Genomic DNA, 23,019 nt, shown 5'->3' with positions numbered 1-23,019 from the left:
AGCTAGTTGTTGTCAGACTCCAAATTCCATCAGCCCCAACCAGCATAGCCAATGGTCAGACATGATGGGAACTGGAGGCAACCAATAACACAGGGAGGGCTACAGGCTCCCTATCCCTGATTTAAAGAGTTCCAGGAATCCAAGGCCTAAATTTAATCATTTAAACCACATGTTATTAGGAAGACCACAGCTCAACAGCATGGCCATGACCTTAAGGGCTACAAACCCATACACCTGGGAAGAAGACATGTGTAGCAGGTGCAGGGAACCTTTGGCTCTCCGCATGCTGCTGAACTACAATTCCCCCCAGCCCTAGCAAGCATGGGTGATGGCCAGGGATGACGGGAGTTGTAATTCAGCAACATCTGAAGGGCAAAAGGTCCCCCATACCTGATGTATAGCATTGGAGGGCCAATGTCTACCCAGCATGAGTTCACTGTGCAACTTCATGCATTTGCAAGCAGGCATCTCCCTTTCCATGTTCTATGCTCTCCGTAGACCATTAACCTGCGTGGCGGCTGTGCAGGGCGCCAAACACTGGGCGCTCTGTGCTCCTTCTACCAGAAGACAGGGCCTTTCACAGAAGTGGCTGGGCTGAGCAGGGCCTTCCACTTCTCAACTCTTCTCTCCCAAGGGAAGCTCGCCCCTCTTCCTGCCCCATTGCTCAGTGAAAACCTTGTCAGGAAGGCTCAAGCCTTAAACCACGTTAGCTCTGCTGCTGCAGATTGTTTTTATTGAGCACTTCCTATTATTTTTACTTACCTGCTATCCTCCATGCAATTCTCCATACACAGACTTAAACACATGACCTCAATGAGACTTACACTCAGGCAAGTGTATACAGCAGGGGTAGCCAACCTGGCGCCCTCCCAATGTTGCAGACTCCAGCTCCTAAAAGCCCCAGCCAGCATGGCCAATGGCCAGGGTCGACAGGAGTTGAAGTCCAGAGTAGCAGGAAAGCACCACGCTGGCTACCCCCACTGTATACGGTTGCAGTCTTAGATGTGCAGTTCGTTTCTGCTTGCTTTATTTGTATGGTATCATTTACTTTTATACTGATTGCGAGCCTCTTCGGACTCTTTTTTGAAGAAATGGTGGGATAAAAATGTTTCTAACAAATGTAAATAAAATCAGCAAAATTCAGATTGCAAACTCCTCTGCCAAAGACCTGCCCTTTTTTTTCTTTTTGGCTTATGTTTCTTTGCAAACAGTCATGCATACTGCTAGCACTACATAAATAATATTCCGTAACAACATGGGGGGAGGGAGAGGGAAAACCTTTTGTCCAAAAACACACACACACACAAAGAATTTTAACTTGATTTAGACACATCTATTACGGGAAAATACATCGCTACAGGGAAAAAAAGCCACAGAAAGGGCTATATTATTATTTACAGTTTATATATATATATATATATATATATATATATATATATATATATATATATATATATATATATATATATATATTTGTCATACAAGGCAGGTAAAATAAGAAGAGGAAATGGCAAGAACTCTCTCCACTTGCTGTCTAGCTTCAGCAGACCTCAGTGGTGTGCTCACCATTTATGAGGACTGCATCATCCAGTGGTGCTTGGTACGGGGACATCTGCATCCAGAACTTCAACCATGGATGCCGCGAACCCACAAAGGCAAGGCTGGGGACCCTGTAGCTCTCCAGGGGTTGCTGGACTACAACTTCCATTATCCATGACCGCTGGACATGATGTGAAGTGGACCAGGACTGGGAAGGCGCTGGTTTCAAGTGTTTTTCATGCAACACTCTTTTCATTTACACGAGAGATAGAACAACTAACAGGGGGTTTTACAGAGATGAGCAAAACAGGTTATTTACTCCCATCCTATTAAAACATCCAGGAAGGGCTTTTGCATGGTATTTGTCCTACTTATTGGCTGACACCAACAAAATAATGTCAGAAACACCTTGCTAGTTTTCTCTTTTCTGCTGCAAAGACCTGTGAAGAGATTATGTCAATTTAATCGTTATCTTGGCTTGTTTCTATCTTGAGTGTACAGGCAGGCCCCGCTTATATGGCAGGTTCTGTTCCGGACTGCCGCTGTAAAGTGGAACCCATTGAGTATAATGGGGCGCGTCACACGAAAATGCCGCAAAAGCGCAAAACTGGCTTTAAAATGGGGGATATCCCGCCGCCGCATTAGCGGTACGCCGGAAAGCGAAGTGCCGGTAAGCGGGGCCCTACTGTATATAAAACAGGCATTATGTTTTAAACTGACATATGTTAGATATTGTGTGACTTGTTTTAATTTGCTTTCGGTCCATATAACAGAATGTGTATTTCTTGTATTTCTCTGGGGCTGATGGGTGTGCAGCAAGAACTTCTGGAGAGGCACAGGTTCCCCACTCCTGCACAAAGCCAAGCTCAAAATAAAATAAAAGAAATCATGCCACATGACCTCAAGGTACAACTGGTGACATTTGCCAACAGGATGTTCGCATGGCAGAGTCAGTTAGGAAATTGCAGGCAGGAGACACACGCAGGAGCAACATCAAAAGTGGTGTCCTTCTGCAGATTTCTAACCTCAGCATTACTTCCACCCAACTGCACCCCTCACCTCAATGTTTGTTTATCCCATTACTCTGAGAAGTCTCCAGCTTTGGCGTCGGAAGCTTACTTTTGAAGGGGGAGGCGTGCCCTCTACCCTCTCAAACAGGCTTTTCCCAAGCAGAGTCCAAACCACTTGTAGCAGGAAGGTTAGCCGCAACCCTTTTTGCACGGTAGCTGGGTAACATTCCCATTTCACAGAAAAGCAGTCTGGTGTAGAGTCTCGTCTCTCAAAAGAAAAGCCTGTCATCCTGACTAACGGGCAAAGCCACAAGGCCCCTCTGAAAGGAAAACAGCAGCAGCAGCAGCCAGCCCCCCAGGCCGCCTCGCTCGCTTCCTGTCAACGCCTGCCATGCGCGTTATGAGTTACATGAAAACTATTTGGTTTCACACACCTTTGAGGCCGTTATGGTACCAATCCAACCCTCCCCACCCCCAAGTCCCCATGACAAGCAACCCATAGACAGCCACCGTTGTGGGGTTAAGTTAATGCCTGCCGGCGTCAACAGAAAACCCCAGCAGAGTTAGCCTCATCCGCCCGAGGAAGGGCCGCGGCGTCCCGGTCTCCACGAGCAAGTCCTGCCACCTTCTCCAGACAGGGGGTTGTAACCTGGGATAAGAGAGGAGCAGAGACGCATCACCACATGATCAGGGGAGGCGTAAGAGGAACAGGGGCAGCAACGCATGCCAAGCAAAAGGGGCAAGGTAAGAAAAGCTGATCAGAATTGGCGGCAGAAGCCAAGGCCTCCCCTCCGTCTCTCTCAAACACACACACTTATTTGCAACGTTTGTACAAAGCGTTTGCACCCTGCCTTGCCTCAAAAACAGCGCCAGGCGGCTCACAAGATCAAACCATAAATCAGCCTTCCCCAAGCTGGTGCCCTCCGTCCAGATGTTTGGGGCTACAACTAGCCTCAACTAAAACGGCCATGAACCCGCATGCGAAGGACGCATTTTACTAATGCCTCACATTTAATTGAATTAAAAATTGAATTAAAAAAAAATTGCCTCACATATTCCCCATCCCCCCAAATGAAGGCAGCTCGACTGGAGGTAAGAGTGCAGCAATATCCACATCACGCTGCATGCGCTGTCACCAGGTAGAAGTCCAAGCAGCTGCGTTTAAGCTTCCATTCAGGTCATGTGTACAGCTTTCTTCCTGCAGCAACAGGCCTTGCTAGTTCCCAGGTCTTTGAAGAAGCCAGCTAGCTTATTGCCTTTAATAATAAACAAAGAAAGCATGCCCTTGTCCAGAAAGAAACAAGGCCCACCGGGCACAGACCCATCGGCTGGGTTCACGGGTAAGCGAGGCAGGTGCTTAGAAAACATGGCAAGGCCACACTTGGAATATTGTGCACAGTTCTGGCCGCCTACTTCAAAAAGGATATTGCAGAGCTGGAAACAGTTCAGAAAAGGACAAGCAAAGCGATCTAGAGGTTGGAGCAACTCCCCTATGAGGATACAACATTTAGGGCTTTTTTCGCTTAGGAAAAAAGGCAACTAAGGGGGATACGGCAGAGGTTATGTGTCAGAGTATGCATGGTGTGAAATAAGCGGATAGGAAACACTGTTTTTCTCTCTCTCTCCTAATGCTAGAGCTTGGAGACATCCAATGAAGCTGAACGTCGGAAGATTCAGGACAGACAAAGAAGTCCTTCTTTCTTCACACAGCGCGTAGTTAGCACGATGGAATTCACTCCAACAAGATGTACTGACGGCAGGGGTATCAGTCCCTAAAAATCTATCTAGACAGGGGTCTGTAAATTACAAACTGCTTATAGCTGAGTTAAGGTCTAAAATAATGAACTGGGTTGGGAGCATACTGTCACCGATAGGGAGGGTGGCGTCAGTGAAGTTGATGCTTTTGCCAAAACTCCTCTTGCTCTTTCAAGTTCTCTCCCCCTGCCCACCACCATTGCCCTACAGGCCTACAAGAAAAGACCGTGAAAAGGTGCCAACCTATTTCCTCTAAATTTATACATGGAGGAAAGAAACCCAGGATTGGTGTTTTTTTTAAAAAAAAAATAATCATCATCATCAAGCTCTCCAAAGAGGGGTGTGGGGGATACCAAGTTAAGTTGGTGCCCAAATGCCTTGCATTTATGTAATAGTTTAGCTGTCCTCCAGGGGGGCACATCTGTTTCCTGGTTGACAATGGAATATAATGAAGATGTGGTATTTGTGGTATATATAGGAACCTAGGCAGCTGCCTAATACTGAGTCCATCTAGCTCAGTACTGTCTACACTGACTGGCAGCAGCTCTCCGGGGTTTCAGGCAGGAGCCTCTCACTGCCCTACCTGGAGATGCCATTGGGGATTGAACTTGGGACCTTCTGCATACAAGGCAGATGCTCTCCCACTGAGCTACAGCCCTTTCATTTTAATTCAAGATCCATAATTTTTTTTTTTAAAAGTAACCCCTTTCGAGTGACTTAAAAATATGGTTCAGACATCTGGGTCAACCAATCTCACCGTTCATACCAATTATATTCCACCTGCACTTCTACCATGTCTACAGATTTCAAAAATTTAGAGAACAGGAAAAAGTCTTTTATACCATTGACGATTTTTATGAGAATTCAGTTCTGCTGACAGTTGTGCAGAATGGCAAGACTTAAGGTGTAAGTGGCGACAAGTCCATCAAATAGTTCGTTTATTACACAACCCCAAGTGAGAACCCAGACAACAAGCTTAGCATTCTTCTTTGAAACAATGATAGTGCCAGATAATATGAGAAAGGTATGATATCCAAGATATACTGTATATTGGAATCAAATACAACAACCTCTTATGATGGTTTAAGATGGTTTATGTTGGGAACATGGATGAAGCTCACTGGGTGACCTTGGGCCAGTCACTGCCTCTCAGCCTCATGAAAACCATATTCATAGGGTCGCCATAAGTTGGAATCAACTTGAAGGCAGTACATTTACATTTTTAATTTTACTACTGGCTGGGTTATACTTTGGGGCAATGCTCCATTCAGATCATTTTCAACCCAACTGTGTGAAAACTTTCTAACCAACTCTATTGATTCAAAATGCTGGCATGAATTTATTTTATTTATTTTTAAAACAAAATTTATATACCGCTTGATTGTAAAAAACCTCTAAGCAGTTTACAAAAAACAAAATTATCAATAAATGTTAAAAAAAATTGAAAACATTATAAAAACAATTAAAACAGCAACAGGCTAAAAAGATTAAAACACATCAACATCTGTGTGCCTGGATATGCTTTCCTGAATAAAAAGTTTTAAGGAGGTGTTGAAAAGTATACAGCAAAGGCACCCACAGGGAGTTCCAAAGAGTTGGTCCTATCATGCTAAAACAACAATTTCTTATAAAAGCAGAATGGATATTATGCGGCACCTGTGAAAGTGACAGTACTGCAGACTGAAGTGGTTGAGTGGGTACATTTGGGGTAAGGCAGTCCTGCAAATGAATGGTGTCATATAGGTTCATATTAACATATGCGACAGCTAAGCTCAAAGGCTTTTTCCTTTTTGTACCAAGGTCGAGAGAGAGAGAGAGAGAGAGAGAGAGAGAGCGAGAGAGCGAGAGAGAGAGAGAGAGAGAGAGAGAGAGAGAGCGAGAGAGAGAGAGAGAGAGAGAGAGAGAGAGAGAGAACCTTTCGCCAAATCCCAAACCGGCATTGCTCTGTTTACAATTATTCCACTCGGGACTTATTGCACAAAGCAATCTTCTTACTCACTGCAGCCAAATTCATAATAGTGAAATTCTGGACAACCTTGGAAACAGGCTTAAATTCAGGACTGGCATGGTCTGATCTGACACCTGGACCTCGTGAAGAAACTAACCCGTCATCTTCGAGCCAGAAATAATTAAAATACACAAGACAAGTTTTCTACAATGAAGTTTATATCTATTCAATATGCTGCAACCACACAGCATGGTTTCCATCTTCCATTAATTCATTAATCTTTGGCAAGATATTCTGGGATGAACACTGAATGACTCTCAGAATGATACTTTTATGAAACTTGTCTTGTCCACTTTTATGAAACTTGTCTTGCCCTCTTTCATGTTGCACATGTTTTGTAATCTGATAAAACAATAAAAAGAGGTTTCTTTGGGGGGGGGGAGATGTAGTGATGGCCACCAACTTGGATGGCTTGAAAAGTAGATTAGACAAATTCATGGAGGATAAGGCTATCAATGGCCACTAGCCACAATGGCTATGCTCTGCCTCCACAGTCAGAGGCAGCACGCATCTGAATGCCAGTTGCTGGAAGCCACAGGAGGGGAGAGTGCTCTTGCGCTCAGGTCCTGCTTGCGGGCTTCCTATTAGGGCATCTGGTTGGCCACTGTGAAAACAGGATCCTGGATTAGGTGGGCCATTGACCTGATCTAGCAGGGCTCTTCTTATGCTCTTACGGACTCCCACAACTCCCACGGGAAAGGCCGATTTGGGACACAGGAAGCTGCCTTCTACTGTCAGGACATCTGTCCATCTAGTTTAGGATTGCCTCTGAGTATCAGTTCCTGAGAATCACAAGTGAGGAGAGAGCTGTGATGCTCAGGTCCTGCTTTCGGACTTCGCAGAAGCATCTCGTTGATCCCTATAAGAACAGGATGGTGGACTAGCTGGGCCTTTAGCCTGAGCTCTTCTGATGTTCTTTTGACAAAACAACACTTACTTAAACTTGTTAGGAACACTGCAATATATACAGACTGGTGAGACCTACCCCTCACCAGATACAGCTTGATGAAAAGAGGCCTGCAGCTGGTTGCGCCAGCTACAGAGAGCGCCTTGCAGCAGGGCAGAAAGAAGACAAGACACCCACAAACACGTCTGCTATCAAACAGACTTGGGAACTTACCACCACCTTGTAGAGGTTTCCTGTTGGGTTTGGGTTTTGGGACAGCGGCCGACGCGGAAGCTCCAGGCTCAGGTTCCTGCCATTCAGAGTAAGAGTGGTTCAGCTCCTAGGTTTCAGTTCATCCTCCATTTTGAATGTACCTGCCCTACCCAACCTTAACCCAAAAGACTAACCTGGTTCTGTTTAAGCGTCTCCTTGAAACTTTTGCCTTCCTGCATGCTTTCCCACATGGCTATCTTTTGTTTTCTCTTCTCCTCTTCAACCTAAGAGGTAAGAATGGACTTACTCAGATGTTTTAGCAGTTTGGTTACAAAGTTTAGACCAGGCCTGCACCAACTTGAGGGATCCAAGCAACGGAATGCATATTCCCTGTGGGCCCACTCAACCACTTTGATCTGCGAACTGGCACTTTTATATGGGCCATGTAATGTTTGTTCCGTTCTTGTGAGGAATCCATTTTTTAAGATGGTAGCACTTATTCTCTGGAGCTCCCATCCCTTTAACATTAGGCAGGGACCTTTGTTGTACTGTTATCAGTGCCTACTAAAACAACTTTTGTTTAGGCAAGCCTCCCCAGACATGTAAATTGTATTATGTATATTTGTTTTTTAAAATACTGTTGATTTTAATCTGTATTTTGGTAAGTTCATAATGTCTCAATTTATCTCAATTTTCTTATGAATATTTTGTGCTATTTCATGTAAACCACTTTATATAAACCTTGTTCAATAAGTAAGTGCTGCCCACCAGCCATGGTATGCCTTGGATCAGTCTCCTGTCTGCTGCCGGCTTGAGCCTGCATGAAGAGAGGCGGAGTCAGGCACCTGGCAGGCTACAACACAGAGCTGACTGAGTCATAAACTGTGCAGGCCTGGTTTAGGCAGAAAGAAATAGAAAAAAAATTGTAACTAGCACCAAGGCAGCCAAGACTTAATTGCAACATCTGCTACCTAAGGGGGAGTAGACTCATTTGATGAAGACATCCACTGCATTGTTATTGTAGAGCAGCAGCAGAGCTCCCTTCCCAGAAAAATATCTACCTAGGAACAGGCTGAACAGCTGATGTGCAAGGTCTCCAAAATGGTGTAGGTTAACAAGAGAAAACAATTTTTTTAATTGTTTTAAATGTTAAAATTGTGTTTTAAATTGTTTTTTAAAGATGTGTTTTAAATTTGTATATTTGTTTTTAATGTTTTTAGGTACTGTAAACCGCCCAGAGAGCTTCGGCTATGGGGCAGTATATAAATACAATAAATAAATAAATAAATCAAACAAATGCCAATCTACATCTTTTGCAGGGAGCTCTTCTGTTCTTATATCCAAAGTAGAACTCTCAACCCATTAACAGTCTTGGGCTGGTGTGTGTGTGTGTGTGGGGTGGGGGATGGAGAGAGAGAGGCCCTTTTCTCCGGTATAGGGAAAAAGTAATGAGTGAACCAGGTTGTGCCACCTTCATTTGAACAGGCCAGGAGCCAGGTTTAAGAGACCCCCACCCACCTATAGACAGGTGGTGGCAGGAAGGGGCAGGAACAAATGGAAGGGGGAGGCCACTGCAATCGCCCAGCCTGTTGCTTCTTCTTTCAGGGCTGGGCCCTTGAAAGCGAAAAAAAAGTTGTACAGGCCAGGGCAGGATCATTGACACTAGGCCCAGTAAGCTTGCCAGAGGGTGCTTTGGAGAGACAACCTCACGAAGAACAGCCCTCCTGGCAAGCTTATCAGGTGCAGGAATGACGATCTCACCCAGGCCAGCATTTTTTTTATGGCCTTGAAAGGAAAAGTTCCAAGCTGGGTAACTGCAACAGCTGCCATCTTTTTTGGCCCCCAGCATACCTTACCTACCTGGGGTGGGATCCAGAGGCTTGCATGGGTGGAGAAACTGTGGTCACTGCAGGCACTCAGCCTGGAGTTTCTCTTTCTGGCACTTAAAAATTATTCCCTCCCCGAAACCCCCATATCAAAATCCTGGCGTCAGCTTCAGTGGACCACCTGGGGCCTATAGCACTTGCCCTACCATGCTGGATGTTGTCGCCGGGACTGTGTTTGAGTACAGTTCTCTCCATGGCCACATAACTCAGTTCACTCATCCTCTGGGAAGATGGCTTGGCTGGGCAATGAGAGATTGTGCTTGAACAGTTCACCAGCTATTTTTCCTTGCAGAAGGGAGGGAGGGAGGGAGGAAGGGAGCAAGTGCACAACAGGCCAGCTCAGACTAGGATGCTAGTTCTCCCTGGAATGCAAGGAGCGAACAGGCCCACAGGGTTGGCTTAGTTATAGCAAGCATTTGTTCAATCGTCAGACACACAAGGCTATCTGGCTAGGACTTTACCTTCTTCTGTTTTTCTTTGAATTTTTCCGCTTGTGCATCCAACTCTTCTTGCATCCGCAGACGGGCTGCTAGCAGAGCTTCTTGGCGTCTCACCACAGCATCGGGTTCTAAATCAGCCACAGAAGAGTTATCAAAAGCTGCCATCTCCAAGAAGTCCAAAACGGCTCATGCCACCTTATGCACCGTCTTCTCGTTCCGGTATAAGCCAATCCCACCTTAGCTAACATTTTTCCAATGCTGTTTAGAATTCATGAGTTAATCACTTCCGCTGTACTGGTGTATTTCATTCAAAGAGAGATAGCTTCCCAAGACTTTCTGGGTCCCCATTCTAAAGCAGCCCCCTCAAAAAAGCTGGGGGACTCCCTCCCCCCACCGAACCATTTGATGTGGTTCAAGGGGCAGAAACACCCACCAAGTCTGAGACGTACCAGAACGATTTAGACCCACACGTGGGACTTTTGAGATCAAAGTCTATGGATTTCCTGCAAAAAACATTTTTTTTGTGCAAAGCCATTGGTAGGCAGCCTCAAAGGCCATATGTGATATCTATCCTTCTGAGGTATGTCACTGCATCTGCCTCTCCTGCGGGACCCTTTCTGAAGACCACCACTAGCAGGCTCAAAAAGGAGTGAAATGCTAAGGAATCAGCTTTAAAGAATCAGAATTAGGTCACAAAGGAAGCTGCAGCCACCTCTTGTTTCATCCTTGAAGGCCCTGCCCAGGCTCACAGAAACTGAAGCAGAGAGAAGCTCTCTTTCAAGGGTACCAGTCTCTCTTGAAAGCTGATTCTTTAGCATCAGCTTAAAGAATATGTTGGAAGGTTTCCTGCTCACTTAAACAAGCATCTGTCTTTCTTCCTTCAAATGCCAATGTCTTCCTCAAAGCCTTTGGCTTTGCTCCCTTGTCTTCATCTTCTGTCAAAATTAGTCTCAAATGGGTATAGCTGAACTGAAGATGAAGGGCAAACATGATCCGCAGGGCTGCCAGGCAGAAGATGGAGCAGACTCGTTCTCGGTTGCTCCAGAGGGCAGGAGTGGAATCAAGATTCCGTAGCAGCACAGTTAGCTGGCAGTAACATTTCAATAAATCAGTGTTTATATACAAGTCAATTAATATATACTGCAGTATCAGGCCAGTGTACAGCAACAAAACACACAACATCAATAAAAACAGTGCAAAGCAATCATTAAGATGGCCAGCTACTCAAGAAAGTTTTTAAACTGCATAGGCCTGTCACCATAAAAAGCAGTTTTCAAGGGACACCAGACAGTAAAATGCGACGGTGCCTGCCGAATCTCTGCTGGAACAGTGTTCCATGGCATGGGGCTGGTGACACTTTAGGCCAGTTGGGCTTCTGGGATGGGGGGACAACTCACAGTGCTCCTCCAGCTGATCTCTGTGAACAAGCTGGGATATAAGGGCTCTGGTGGCCCTTCAGGACTTAAGGACTGCCTGAGCACTTATATCCCAGTTCATTCACTGAGATCCTCCGAAGGAACGCTGTTGCCTGAGTATTTGCATGTATGTACACTGCACACAGATTTAGCCCTGTGAAGTATTGTAGCATGTACATAAATCACTCTAAGTGATGGAAGTAGTGCAGGATAACACACCCTCTCCCAACCCCATACAAACCAACAGCTGTTGCATCCATGCGGGGCCCTCTGATGCCTTGAAAGCCTTTGGCAAGTTTTTGTATAAGCAGATAAATAGCAATGAAACTCAAGAGGATGTACCAGCCATAGTCTGCAAAAAGCAAGCCCACTGGAAGAAAACACAAACAGACACAATTAGGCTAAGTTATGGGGCAGAAGTAGCCAATGCCGTGCCCACAACCTGTTGATGGACTCCAACTGTGACAGCCCCCATCAGCACGGTCAATGGTTAGGAACGGTGGGAACTGAAGCCCAACATCGTCCTTCTACAGGGCACAGAAGCAGGACAGGGCTGTTTATTTCCCCGTACTACTAACACAGCAGGGGCAATACAGTGGTACAATTACAATGCGTCATGGAACAATGTTTGTGACATGGTGCTTCTGAATACAAGCACATGTTGTGTTTGGGAGAGAAATCTACTGCGCATGTCCCAAGTTAAGGAACTACAATGCCTGGCTGATTTTTAATTAACTTAAGAAATTTTGGCTTGAACATAATGATGGTGTTGGGCATGCTCAGTAAGAACCAACTGTCAGTGTTCTAAAAGCCAGACTCACAGCTGCTTGGCTTGGCTAATCAGGGCCACACCCACACCAGATGTTGGTTTCACATGAGACAGTCATGGCTTCCCCCAGGGGGAGAAGGGGAATGCTATCCACTATGTCAGCCTTTCCCAACCTTTGGGTCCTCAGATGTTGCTGGACTACAACTCCCATCAGCCCCAGCCAGCAAAGCCAATGGTCAGGAATTATGGGAACTGTAGTCCGGCAGCATCCAGGGATGCAAAGGCTGGGAAAGGTTGCACTATGCCAAACAACCTGTAACTTATCACACAGAACCAGACAAATGTGCCACCAATGCCTACTCCAGCTTTTCTCAGCCTTGCATTCCCCAGGTCTTTTGGACTACAACTCTATTCGCCTACAGGCACAGTTCGCGTGTTCTATTTGCTGCAAACAATTACACTTTTTGCTCTTGTAACACTGAGAAAAGCTCCAATGTAATACGATCTACCTTTATAAAGGTAGATGCTGTCTATGCCAATGTAACTACTCAGAGGTGCAACAGTCTCTGGTGCACTCTTCTCTTATAGTTATCAGGAGTTACAGAACACCTAATATATTCTTTTCATGAGACAGTTTCCTGTTTGATCTTAGAGACCTTTTTGAGTTATCTTCCTCGAGCAGACAAATAATTTTATTACAGAGCTAGTGACAAAATATTTCATCTTTTCAACTGGCTGTGATTCTTAGTTCTTAGCCTGCCATTTTTTATAAGAAGTTTTTATTGGGGCTGAGAATGTTGGGGTACAATTTAAAGGGGTCCCATCCGAAAGTGGAACAGACAGAGATGATGGGACACATTCCCCCTCCCCCTGCAGCCTCCTTCACATCACCATAGGCCAGGGGGGAGCAGAGAACTGGACGACAACAAAACACGACAGTGGGGGAGCAGAGGAAGGGATGTCCACGTGTTTATTTTCTATTTTGTCTTATTGCTCAGCTGACTGTTATACATTCCTGACTGACTCAACTATAATTTAAATATTGCTTCATCCCTTTTATATCCAACTGATCACTGCATTCTCCAGGAGAGGGCAACCTGCAGATACTAGCCTATTGAGAGTTCCATTCTGCACAATGTCGGAATCAGGCTTTTAGTGTGATGGCATCTACCCTTTGGCAGGTATATAACTCCTTCCTGTTACATATCAGACAAGCACCATCTCTATTATCTTTTCTTTTCAGCTCCTGTTGAAGACTTTCCTCTTTCAACAAGCCTTCTAAGTGGATATTTTCATCCCAGTCAGTATCTGTTTTAGATTCAAAACTGTTTTTATATATGGAATTGTTTTAATTGTTTCTAGGTATGCAATTGCTTTGTATGCGTTTTCATTGTACTGTGAAATTACTTTGAGATGTTTCATAGGAAGCAATTCATAAATGAAACAAATCAACATGAAAACTATTTTGTTCTAGACATTTTTATCCTGCTTTTTAAACATGTATTATTCCCACATATGATAACCAAAAAACAAAAGGAGAAAAGAAGACAATAGGGAAAAATTACTGTAGCCCTATTTGGGCCATTTTAAATACCTCACATGAAGAGGGAGAGCGAGGACAAGCATGCTAGCACTATCCCCACCCCACAAGCCAGAGGGATAGCTTTAGAAGTGGGGAGCCAGCTCTACCTGCATAACACTCCCCCCCGCAAAAAAAATTTAGCACGCTGGAAAATCAGGAATCTAAACTGCACAGAGTGCCTACTGTAGTACTGTAGACAAGGCTCCCAACAGCGAAATTTTCCCTCCAACCTGTAGAGGGCAGCAAGGAGGCTGGGTTGAAGCCATCCTGCTCACCCTCCTCTCCTTTATCACAGGAGGGATTTAGATCACCTGAACACCGCTGCAGCATCAAGCAGTTTAAAAACACAGCAGCAAAGATCTAATCTGAGGCCCAGAAAGAATAAAATCAATTGTTTATTTTAGACAGCTCTGCAGTCATATCCAACACTTCTGTTCCACTAATGGGCCTTCTCGGTGGCTGCCCCTAGGCTTTGGAATTCGCTTCCTAGGGAGGTAAGAATGACCCCCTCTTTGCAATCCTTCCGCCGACAAGCAAAGACCTTCCTATTCCAACAAGCCTTTGGAATTGAAGGCTAAGGATAGGGCGTGAAGGGTGCTGCATTGCTAATGTCTATTATATCATTTTTAAACTAGTCTGAACTCTTTTAGCTATATATTATGGTTTTAATATTGGAAATAGTTTAATCTTATTTTAATGTAGACTTTGTATGTTTTTAATTATATGTATTTTTTATCTGGAAGCCGCCATGAGTTCCAGTTTTGGAAAAATGGCGGGGTATAAATAAAGATAATAATAATCAAGTTTTATTACGGCCAAAAGACCAATATAAAAGTAAAACAAACATCATAAAACAATTATTAAGATAGGGACATATTCAAATTTAAAACACTAATCAGGAATTAGTTTCCAGTTCCAAATAAAATATTCATTATTCATTCATTATTCATTATTATTTGTTATAATATAAGGCTAAATATTATAAGAATACAAATCATAATATTAATATAGAATAAAGCATATTAATTAAAATTGCTAAAACTCATCCCGAGAATTTAAAAGTAAACAAGGAGAGCCAAAGAGAACTTAATTTCGAGAGTCATTTACCTGGATCCTCCTAGATAAAATTGCAATTACACAAAATTTAGCAACTTTCTCTGTAATAAATTGTTGATGATCTCCAAGTAGATATTCCAAACGCTTATCCTCACTTCTACCAGGTATAAGGTCTAGGATAGGTTTAATTATTTGATTTCTGGAATCATGGTAGTAAGAGCAACGTAGTAGGACATGGGCAATAGTTTCTACCTCGTCCTCACCACAGGGACATTTCCTGTCACAATATGGGATTTTATTATATCTGCCATCAAGGAGCATTGATGGCAGTATATTCATTCTTGCGAGGGAAAATGCTCTGCGGTGACTGGGAATGGTGAGATTGGACAAATATGGCATTGGGGATAAAAAACTTGGGTTATGTCTATGTTTCCTGACTTGCATTAGGTGGTGTTGGTAATCGATATCTTTAATTCTGTGTGAGATATTCATCTTGGCTTTTAAATAGCCCATTTCTTGGATCGCAGGGATAGAAAAGCCCAGATTCTGAATTTTATCTATTATCAACTTCTCCCAAGGAGATTGAAAATTATCTTGAAGAATTTGGGGAGAAAGCCCAATGGGATCAAATTTCAATTTCAGCCAAGTGGAAATTCTCAAAGTCCAGATCTTAGATTCTATAGTTGGTAATCCAGCCTCGAGTCTAAGAATAAAGCTAGGAATACACTTAGGGACCGCAAATATAGTCCTCAAAAAAGAATTTTGTAACGATTCCAAAGCAGAAAAGTTCTCATGGGTGGTGACTTGTATTCCATAGAGTAGTTGAGAAATTACTTTAGCAGTGAATACTTTAATTGCTGGAATAATAAGCTGTCCCCCTTTATTGAAAAAATATGATAACAGGGCTTTCAGCGTTTTTTAAGCATTCGAGATCGTTGCCTTGATCTGCATTTGCCATGATCCAGTAGATTGGAATGTTAAGCCTAGACACATGACAGTATTTATTTGTTCAATTGAGTGACCCTTAATTTGCCAACGATGTTTCAGTCTTTTTTTGGTAAATATTAAAACCTTAGTTTTCTCGTAGTAATTGTCAGCAATTCGTTTGAGCAAAATGTAGTCAAAGCTGTTAAGAGTCTTCTAAGGCCAACCACAGATCTTGCCAACAGAACTATATCGTCAGCGTATAAAAGTATGGACCTGGGACTGCCAGCCAGTATCGGTGCATGAGCAGAGATAGTGGCCAAGGAATCTACTATACTATTAATATATAGGTTAAATAGTAAAGGGGCTAAAACACATCCCTGCTTAACCCCTTTAAACGTAGGGATAGGGTTAGATAAATGGCCCTTGTTATTGCATCTAACCCGTAGGGATGTGTCCAAGTATAGTCCTCGAATCAATAGAAGCAGTCTTTTATCAATGTCCAGGGCACTTAATTTCTCCCAGAGTCTTTCACGAGAGATGGAATCAAACGCTGATCTAAGGTCAATAAAAGCTGTGTACATCATGGTATCAGGCTTAGTCGAATATTTAGATATTAAATGGTGAAGAATTAAGGCCTGATCAATGGTTGAACGTCCAGGCCTAAAGCCTGCTTGTTCCTGGGCCAATAGGTTCTTTTGCTCTACCCATGCATTCAATTTTCCATACAAAAGGGTCGCGTAAAGTTTGCTAATTATATTCAAAAGACTTATCGGTCTGTAATTGGCTGGATCAGTATGAGTACCTTTTTTATATATCGGGATAATTATTGCAAGGCCCCACTCTTTAGGGATTTTCACTGAGCGGTTAATATAAGAAAACAGAGCAGCTAATAAAGGGGCCCACCATTCCGGGTTTAATTTGAACACTTCCGCTGGGATATTATCACTACCGGGAGCTTTCCTCAGGTTAAGTTTGGCGATTAATTCGAGGACCTCCGGTATAGTAACAGGGGCCCATTCAGGAATTTCATCTTCCGAGAAATGTATTACAGCACCACTATCAGTGTTCTTTTGGTATAATCTGGTAAAATAATTCTCCCAGACAGCTGGGGGCATATGGCAATCTAAGTTGGATAAGGGTTTTGGCCAGTTATACGAGACACGTCTCCAGAATAAGGTAGAATTTTTTAACTTGGAGGCATGTAGTAGGCGTAGCCAGGATTTATTCAATTCTGTTTTCTTTTTCTTTTTAAGCAAATTCTTATATTGTTTCCTTGCCATACAGTAGGTTAATAAATGTTCAGGTGATCTATTTACTTTATAAGTTTTATAAGTTAACACTAATTGTTTTTTATTGTCACGACATTCTTGGTCGAACCATGATTTTGATTTTTTTTGAAGATTTTTCCTATTACAGTTAGAAGTTGTTAAAAAGGATTTTTGGAAGGAAGCTATTAGTTCTTGAAAGTAGGGTGATGGGTCGTCAGGATAAGATATTGTAGTGATGGATTCTCTTATCATTAAAATAGCTGGAGAATTTAACCATACATTTAATTCATTCTCTAATTTGGGTATCCATCTCAGCCTTCCCGGACGAATGTCTACCTCCTTTTTAGTAAAAGTCCGGTGGTCCAATAATAAAGATGTTGAGCAACAATTAAGAACAGTGTTTAAGGGTCGGTGGTCACTCTCCGGGCGATCTTCCACTTTGAAATTATCCACTAATTGAAAAAGTTCATGCGATACAAAGACTAAATCAATTAGGGATGCTCCTCTTGGGGATAAATAAGTAAATTCCCCTTCAAGATCCCCTAAGGTACGACCATTTAGAAGAACCAAATTTAAATTAGTTAATTTTTGCATCAAATAGATGCCAGTATGATTTATTCCACTATCTCTTGATTGTCTTGCAGGTATGTTAAAGAAGCCTTCTATTATGGGAGGAATCATTTGATATTTGTTGTACAAAGCGGCATCAGACACACCTAGTCTGGCATTGAAATCACCAGCAACTATCAGTAAAGCTTCGGGGTATGTAGCAATTAGATTCTCTAAATATCCTTCCAAGCTTAGGACCTTATCAATGGCAGTTATTTTATCTTTACTTGGAGGTAAGTATACATCGACAAGCAATAGAGTGTAGCAGGGCAGTTTTATAATTAGAGCCATAGCTAAGTTTAACAAAGATTCAAGCCTTACAATTTGAGCATTAATTTTAGTTGATACAAAAAGACAGTTGCCACCTTTTGGATGACCACCTTTGGAACTTTGGGTAGCCTTTAAATAAAAAGGGGCATAGTTATCTAGGTGAGGCTCAGTGATTAACCAGGTTTCTTGTAAGCAGATAATGTCAAATTGAGCTAAAAAATCAGTGATATAAGGGTCTAGATCTTTATTCTTCCATCCTGCTATATTCCAGGAAATGATCTTTAGTTGGTGTAAGCTTGAGGGAGGACTTTGTCAGATTTCAGTAGGCCGAGGGGCAGAAAGATCCCCTGGTGATATTTTTTCCTCAACCTTCAATTCCATGGGGTACAGAATGGTAGGTTGACCCAAAGAGTTAGGGATTGTTGGAGTATGCGTAATTAGTTTTTGCTTGAGATTCCCCTCTACTAATATCTAACAAGGATCCTCACTCTCTTTTCCAGAACAATGTAGAAGGGGCGGATTTGTTGTTTCTAAAAGTTCTGGATTTGCTCGTCGGTTCACCGACCTAATATGAGTATCATCAGGTTGCTCCTTTCCTTTCGCTTTTAAGATAGTCACTAGATTTTCAAGGTTCGTCAAAATTTCCAGTTGTGCTTCTATTGACAATGCAGAGTATGATTCAAGTAAATGTTGTTGTTCCGGAATATCATTCCTTCCTCATTTGGAGCAGTTGGGAGACTAGTTCTTTCATGGTTTTCTTGGAACTTTACAGCATTTATATTTATATCTTCAGGGGTCATCGACTGGGAAAACAAGTCCCTTGTCCTCGCGTTCAGTTCTGAAGGTCGGGGTTTAAGCTCATTTAAAGTCAGAGGAAGTAGACTTTGTATTGGGGCTACATTTTCAAAGACCCTATAACACCTTAAGTTCTGTGAAAGGAGTAAATTTCTATTTTCGTATAGGAAGCTGGCTATTTTATTATCATGAAATGTAACTATAGCTCTTGCTTCCATATAGTTAAAGAAAAGGTATTCTATCGAAGCAATCTCCATGCACCAGTCTAGTTTTGGAATAATATGTTCCATTACAGATTGAAAGTGCTTCCTTCGTTGAGTCTGGGTTAGAGCTCCTTTGGGCTTAGGGAAGTTTGTTATAGCTATTTTTTCCTTGCTTAGGACCAATTCCCATGATTTGGATTTATGTGTCTCAGTCGATTCAGGATTATCCAAAATCACTTTAGATTGTTGAGGTTGAGATTTAATATAATTAGATGAGGAGGAATATGAAATTGGAGTATTAAGCTCTGTTTTAAGAGGTTCTTGAGCAGCAGAGTTATTATTTTGCACCATTTGAGCCGAGATAGTTGTATTTGTACTCTTATCCATCTTTGTTTTCTTAGATTTCCTTTTTCTCCTCTTTTTGCCCTTGTTAGGTTTAGGGGTATCCATTAGCTTAAAAAGTTTATCAAATCTCATGTGAGGTTTATTTCGGGTCTTACAAAATTTAATGTTTTTACTCTTCTTAGGTTGGTTAGATGTTTGGGAGCTTGTCTTTTTGTCTAGCATGGTGAAAGATGATTTCAGGCATGAGGTTTGAGTAGCCTGTGAATTTGTGTGTAAATCAGTTGTCACTCCTTCATGGTAGTGTTCTTTCTTAATGATTATATCGGCTAATGTGGAGAGCAAAGCATTCGACTCAGCCACAAAGTTGGAAATTTGTATTAGGGATTGAGTCACCACTTGGGGCCAGTCTTCATTAGCCACAGAGCCTTGTTGGTTATTCGAATCAAGGTCTTTTGTCTTTTCATAAAGACGCCTAAATTCTGAGGAGCTAGACTTGAATTCTTCATAGATTGATGAGGATTCAAGAGGGGGCACTGAGCTGCAAACACTTAAAGCTGAGGTATTAGTTTGCTTCCCTTGAGCTGTTACTTCAAAAAGGGAGTTTCCCTCTGCAGCTGCTGTTAATTCCTGAGCCAAATTATGTCCAAACGGCTCCTCAATGTTTAGAATCCACGACAAAGAGTTATCCAGTGACCAATCATTATTACAGTTCTTACCAGGCATCGTGGATTTGATCTCCTTCCCCAACCCAACTTCCTCCACTGTCCCCTTTGGGCCATAAAAGTGCGTCATCTTGGTTTGTATTCCTTTAACTTGGAGGGAATTTATATCGGTGCATAGTTCTATCCCAAGTTCTTTACATTTCTTTCTGGTTAAAACCATCCTTTTAACTTGATATTTAGACTTCAACTACAATAGACCAACAGATCAGCACCTCCCAGGGATGACGCAGCCAAAACAGAGATCAGCTTCAAAGGGTAAGAGCCGCAGTATATTTATGTTTGTATCCACAAGGTTTAAAGGGAGGCAAAGAAGATTAAGATAACTCTCAGCACAGTTTGTTAGTTAATTATCATTCGTCAAGTCATTAGAACCATTTGTTACAGAGCAGGACTTTACCTCCAAGACGTTCCAGGTTAGCAGATATATCTTCCTCAATAAATAGAGAGCTTGCTTTTAGGACTTAGCTTTTCTGGCATTCATGAAATTTAAGATTTGAAGTTTAGGAAGGATTCCCGTTTATCAGTCTGGGATTTAGTACACAAGGAGGTTGTTATTAATAGTTTTCTTCCGAGCACCACTCCGACTTCAGTAAACACGTCTTTGTTAGTCAGCGGCCATCTCCCCCCAGCCAGATAATAATAATGATAAATAATAATGCAGCAGACTGCCACTTGCACAACTGCACTGTACCCTCCTCTCAACTGCAACCCATCGCACGCCCTTAAAATCTGCTCTAGAGAGTTGGCGAAGCCTCCAGAGATTTTGAGGGTGCACAGGGAAAGGAAGAAGTTCTGTTGTGTGTGCGTTACTCTACACACGCAGCGTTAGCTGCAAGCCATACTTCAAATGATGCAAATAAAATATAAATATAATAAATCACACCCATAGTTAGGTCCTTTGTAGATTGTCATATGCCACCTTGGGAGCCAGCCTTGGCTGAAACATGGGCCTTAAGTACCACGTTATATTACACTTGGGCATAGACTGAAGGTTTGTGATGCGGCACCTTTGTCAAGGTCTGTTCTGAGTTAGATGGAAGATTGCCTGGGAGCCCTAAGTCCCATTATCAGAAGAAAAGCAGGATGTCAACAAAGAATTAGCGTAATGAAAATCAGTACAAAGACAGCAGAACCTACAGGCTGCTTGATTGTGTTACGTCCTTGTACGTAAAGGCAGAGACCAGATCAGATGACATCGCTGGGACACTACAGCTTCCTAGGGAGAAATCCTAACTTCCAGCTGGGAGCAGCAGGCTAAATGGAGTGGCACAGCCACCTCTACATCTGTAGCCCTGGCACTCACAGAGGGCAACGGGGGCAGTGACAGCGCTGTCTTCTGCTGTGGTAGCTCCAGACTGGCACCACAGGAAGACCCAGATTGGACTGGCAGCTTCGGAGCCACCCCTTCGTCACCCCATTGCAGGGGTCTACGTTGGAGGCACCCTCGCTAGTGGTAGCTTCTGCCTGCCCATGCTTTCACAGGGTGCAACAGGGACCTCTACCACATCCTAACCCCCTCCTGCGTGGTAGATTGGGGATTAGGATTGCTCCACTTGTACTTGAGTTTGCTAGCTTTCTCCCTCTCTCCCCATTCCATTTCCCTGTTGTTTCATATCTATTCATTTGTAAACCTGTTAAAAAAAATCTCCACACAGTACTTAGAAAATGGCAGCCAAACACCACCACCACCACCAAGGAGCCTTGCATCAGCACTAACACAAGCAAATTTATGACAACCAATACTCTAGGGCTAGGCAGTCAGACCAGTGCTGTCCACATTGACTGGCAAACAAACAGGAGAGCAGAGGAACACAACAGCGACACAAGTGAAGGTGTGGGGAGCCCTCGAAGTGCCAAGCCAACAAAGAAAATGCAGGGTTGGTGAGGTAATAAATAAATAAATACATTCCCTGTAGAAGGATTTAGGGTTCAGTCCCTGGCATCTCCAGCTAGAGTTGGGAGAGAATCCTGCCTAAAATCCTGGGAAGCTGCTGCAAGTCAGCGTAGCAGGTCAAGGAAAGGGGAGCCCTCAAGGGGCCATGCCAACGAACAAAACACAGGGTTGGTGAGGTAATAAAGGCGATTTATTATGGCCCAATGTGTTTCGGGTGACCGCATCACCCCTCGTCAAGGGCAATCTTAGGAAGGTTTACAGATAATTCCTTCTGGAATTAGCCTCTGGAGCAGAGTCTTCTTGGCATTTAACTTTTTAATTCTACAAGGTAGGTAGGTAGGTAGGTATTAACTCACTCACTCACTAATTTTATTTATTTATTTATTAAATTTATTAAATTTATTAGTTGCCCATCTGGCTGGTTTGCCAGCCACTCTGGGCGACACACAACATAAAAACATATAATTCACATTAAAACCTTAAAATTCCAACAATAACACTAAAACCTAACCCGCCCTGCGTTTTGTTTCTTGGCTTGGCCCCTCCAGGGCTCCCCTCTCCTTGACCTGCTGCACTGACTGCCAGCAGCGCTCCAGGACTTCAGGCAGGATTTTCTCCCAACCCTAGTTGGAGGTGCCAGGGATTGAAACCTGGGTCCTTCTTGCATGCCAGACAGATGCTCTACAATTGGGCTATAGGGCCTTTCCCCTTTGACAGACCAGAAGGCTATGCCATAAACATTTGCTAGCCTTTAAAAAGGTGCCACCAGCAAGACTCTTAACGTTTTTGCTGCAAGAGACTAGCATGGAAACTGACAGGCTGGCGGTTTAACAGCGATAAACCACCCCCTTCCTTCTGGTTTGCCCGCAGCCAGCCACTGTAAGGTATACTGCCCCTGAAGCTGGAGACTCTTAAAGGTTGTTAGCACCCCCTCCAAGAAAGCCCCATCCATCCCACCTACCTACCTGTGTCCTGAAAGAACTGGACCCCTTCCTGCTCCAGGGGTGGCTTGGAGGGCTGCGCATCTAACCCCATCTCGCAACCAGCCGGAACTGCTCCGCCCCCAGCAACATCCGGGTCCTCTGCCCTGTCATTCTCCCCACCTCACACGTCCTCGTTTAAGTGTCCAATGAAAAAACCGCACCTCAGAACTCCTTCTCTAGACCAGAGCCAATGAGGATGCAGATAGGGTTAGGCCAATCAGGAGGCGGCAGGGAAAAGGGGCGCGGCTTCATCTGGCATGGAGCGGGGAAAGTGGAAGCAGAAACCAACGCCAATCAGATAAGGGGGAGGAATAAAAGTGAAGATGACTGGGCATTAGCAGAGGAAGGCTGCGATCCCTGTTACTGGGGAGTAAGGGATGCTGACGGGAGGGAGGGGGGTTGCTTCACGGTTTATTCCAGTGTGCATCTAGACACATTTTGCGC

At 43.4% G+C, this 23,019-nt stretch overlaps 1 protein-coding gene across 1 annotated transcript; it reads right to left on the bottom strand.

Moving 5' to 3' along the window:
- Positions 1-1,311: 1,311 nt before the first annotated feature.
- Positions 1,312-22,691, bottom strand: SELENOS (selenoprotein S). Its single transcript, XM_061595205.1, is given in 7 exon segments — positions 1,312-3,168; positions 3,170-3,198; positions 7,433-7,508; positions 7,606-7,695; positions 9,759-9,865; positions 11,394-11,522; positions 22,558-22,691. Coding segments are annotated over 7 exon segments (579 nt in total). The 5' UTR covers positions 22,628-22,691; the 3' UTR covers positions 1,312-3,090.
- Between the last annotated feature and the right edge of the window lie 328 nt (positions 22,692-23,019).

The sequence above is a fragment of the Rhineura floridana genome, chromosome 14, assembly GCF_030035675.1.
Source record: "Rhineura floridana isolate rRhiFlo1 chromosome 14, rRhiFlo1.hap2, whole genome shotgun sequence".
Taxonomy (NCBI): Eukaryota; Metazoa; Chordata; class Lepidosauria; order Squamata; family Rhineuridae; genus Rhineura; species Rhineura floridana.
The sequence above is the reverse complement of the archived record's forward strand: the minus strand, read 5'-3'. Positions and strand labels throughout refer to the sequence as shown.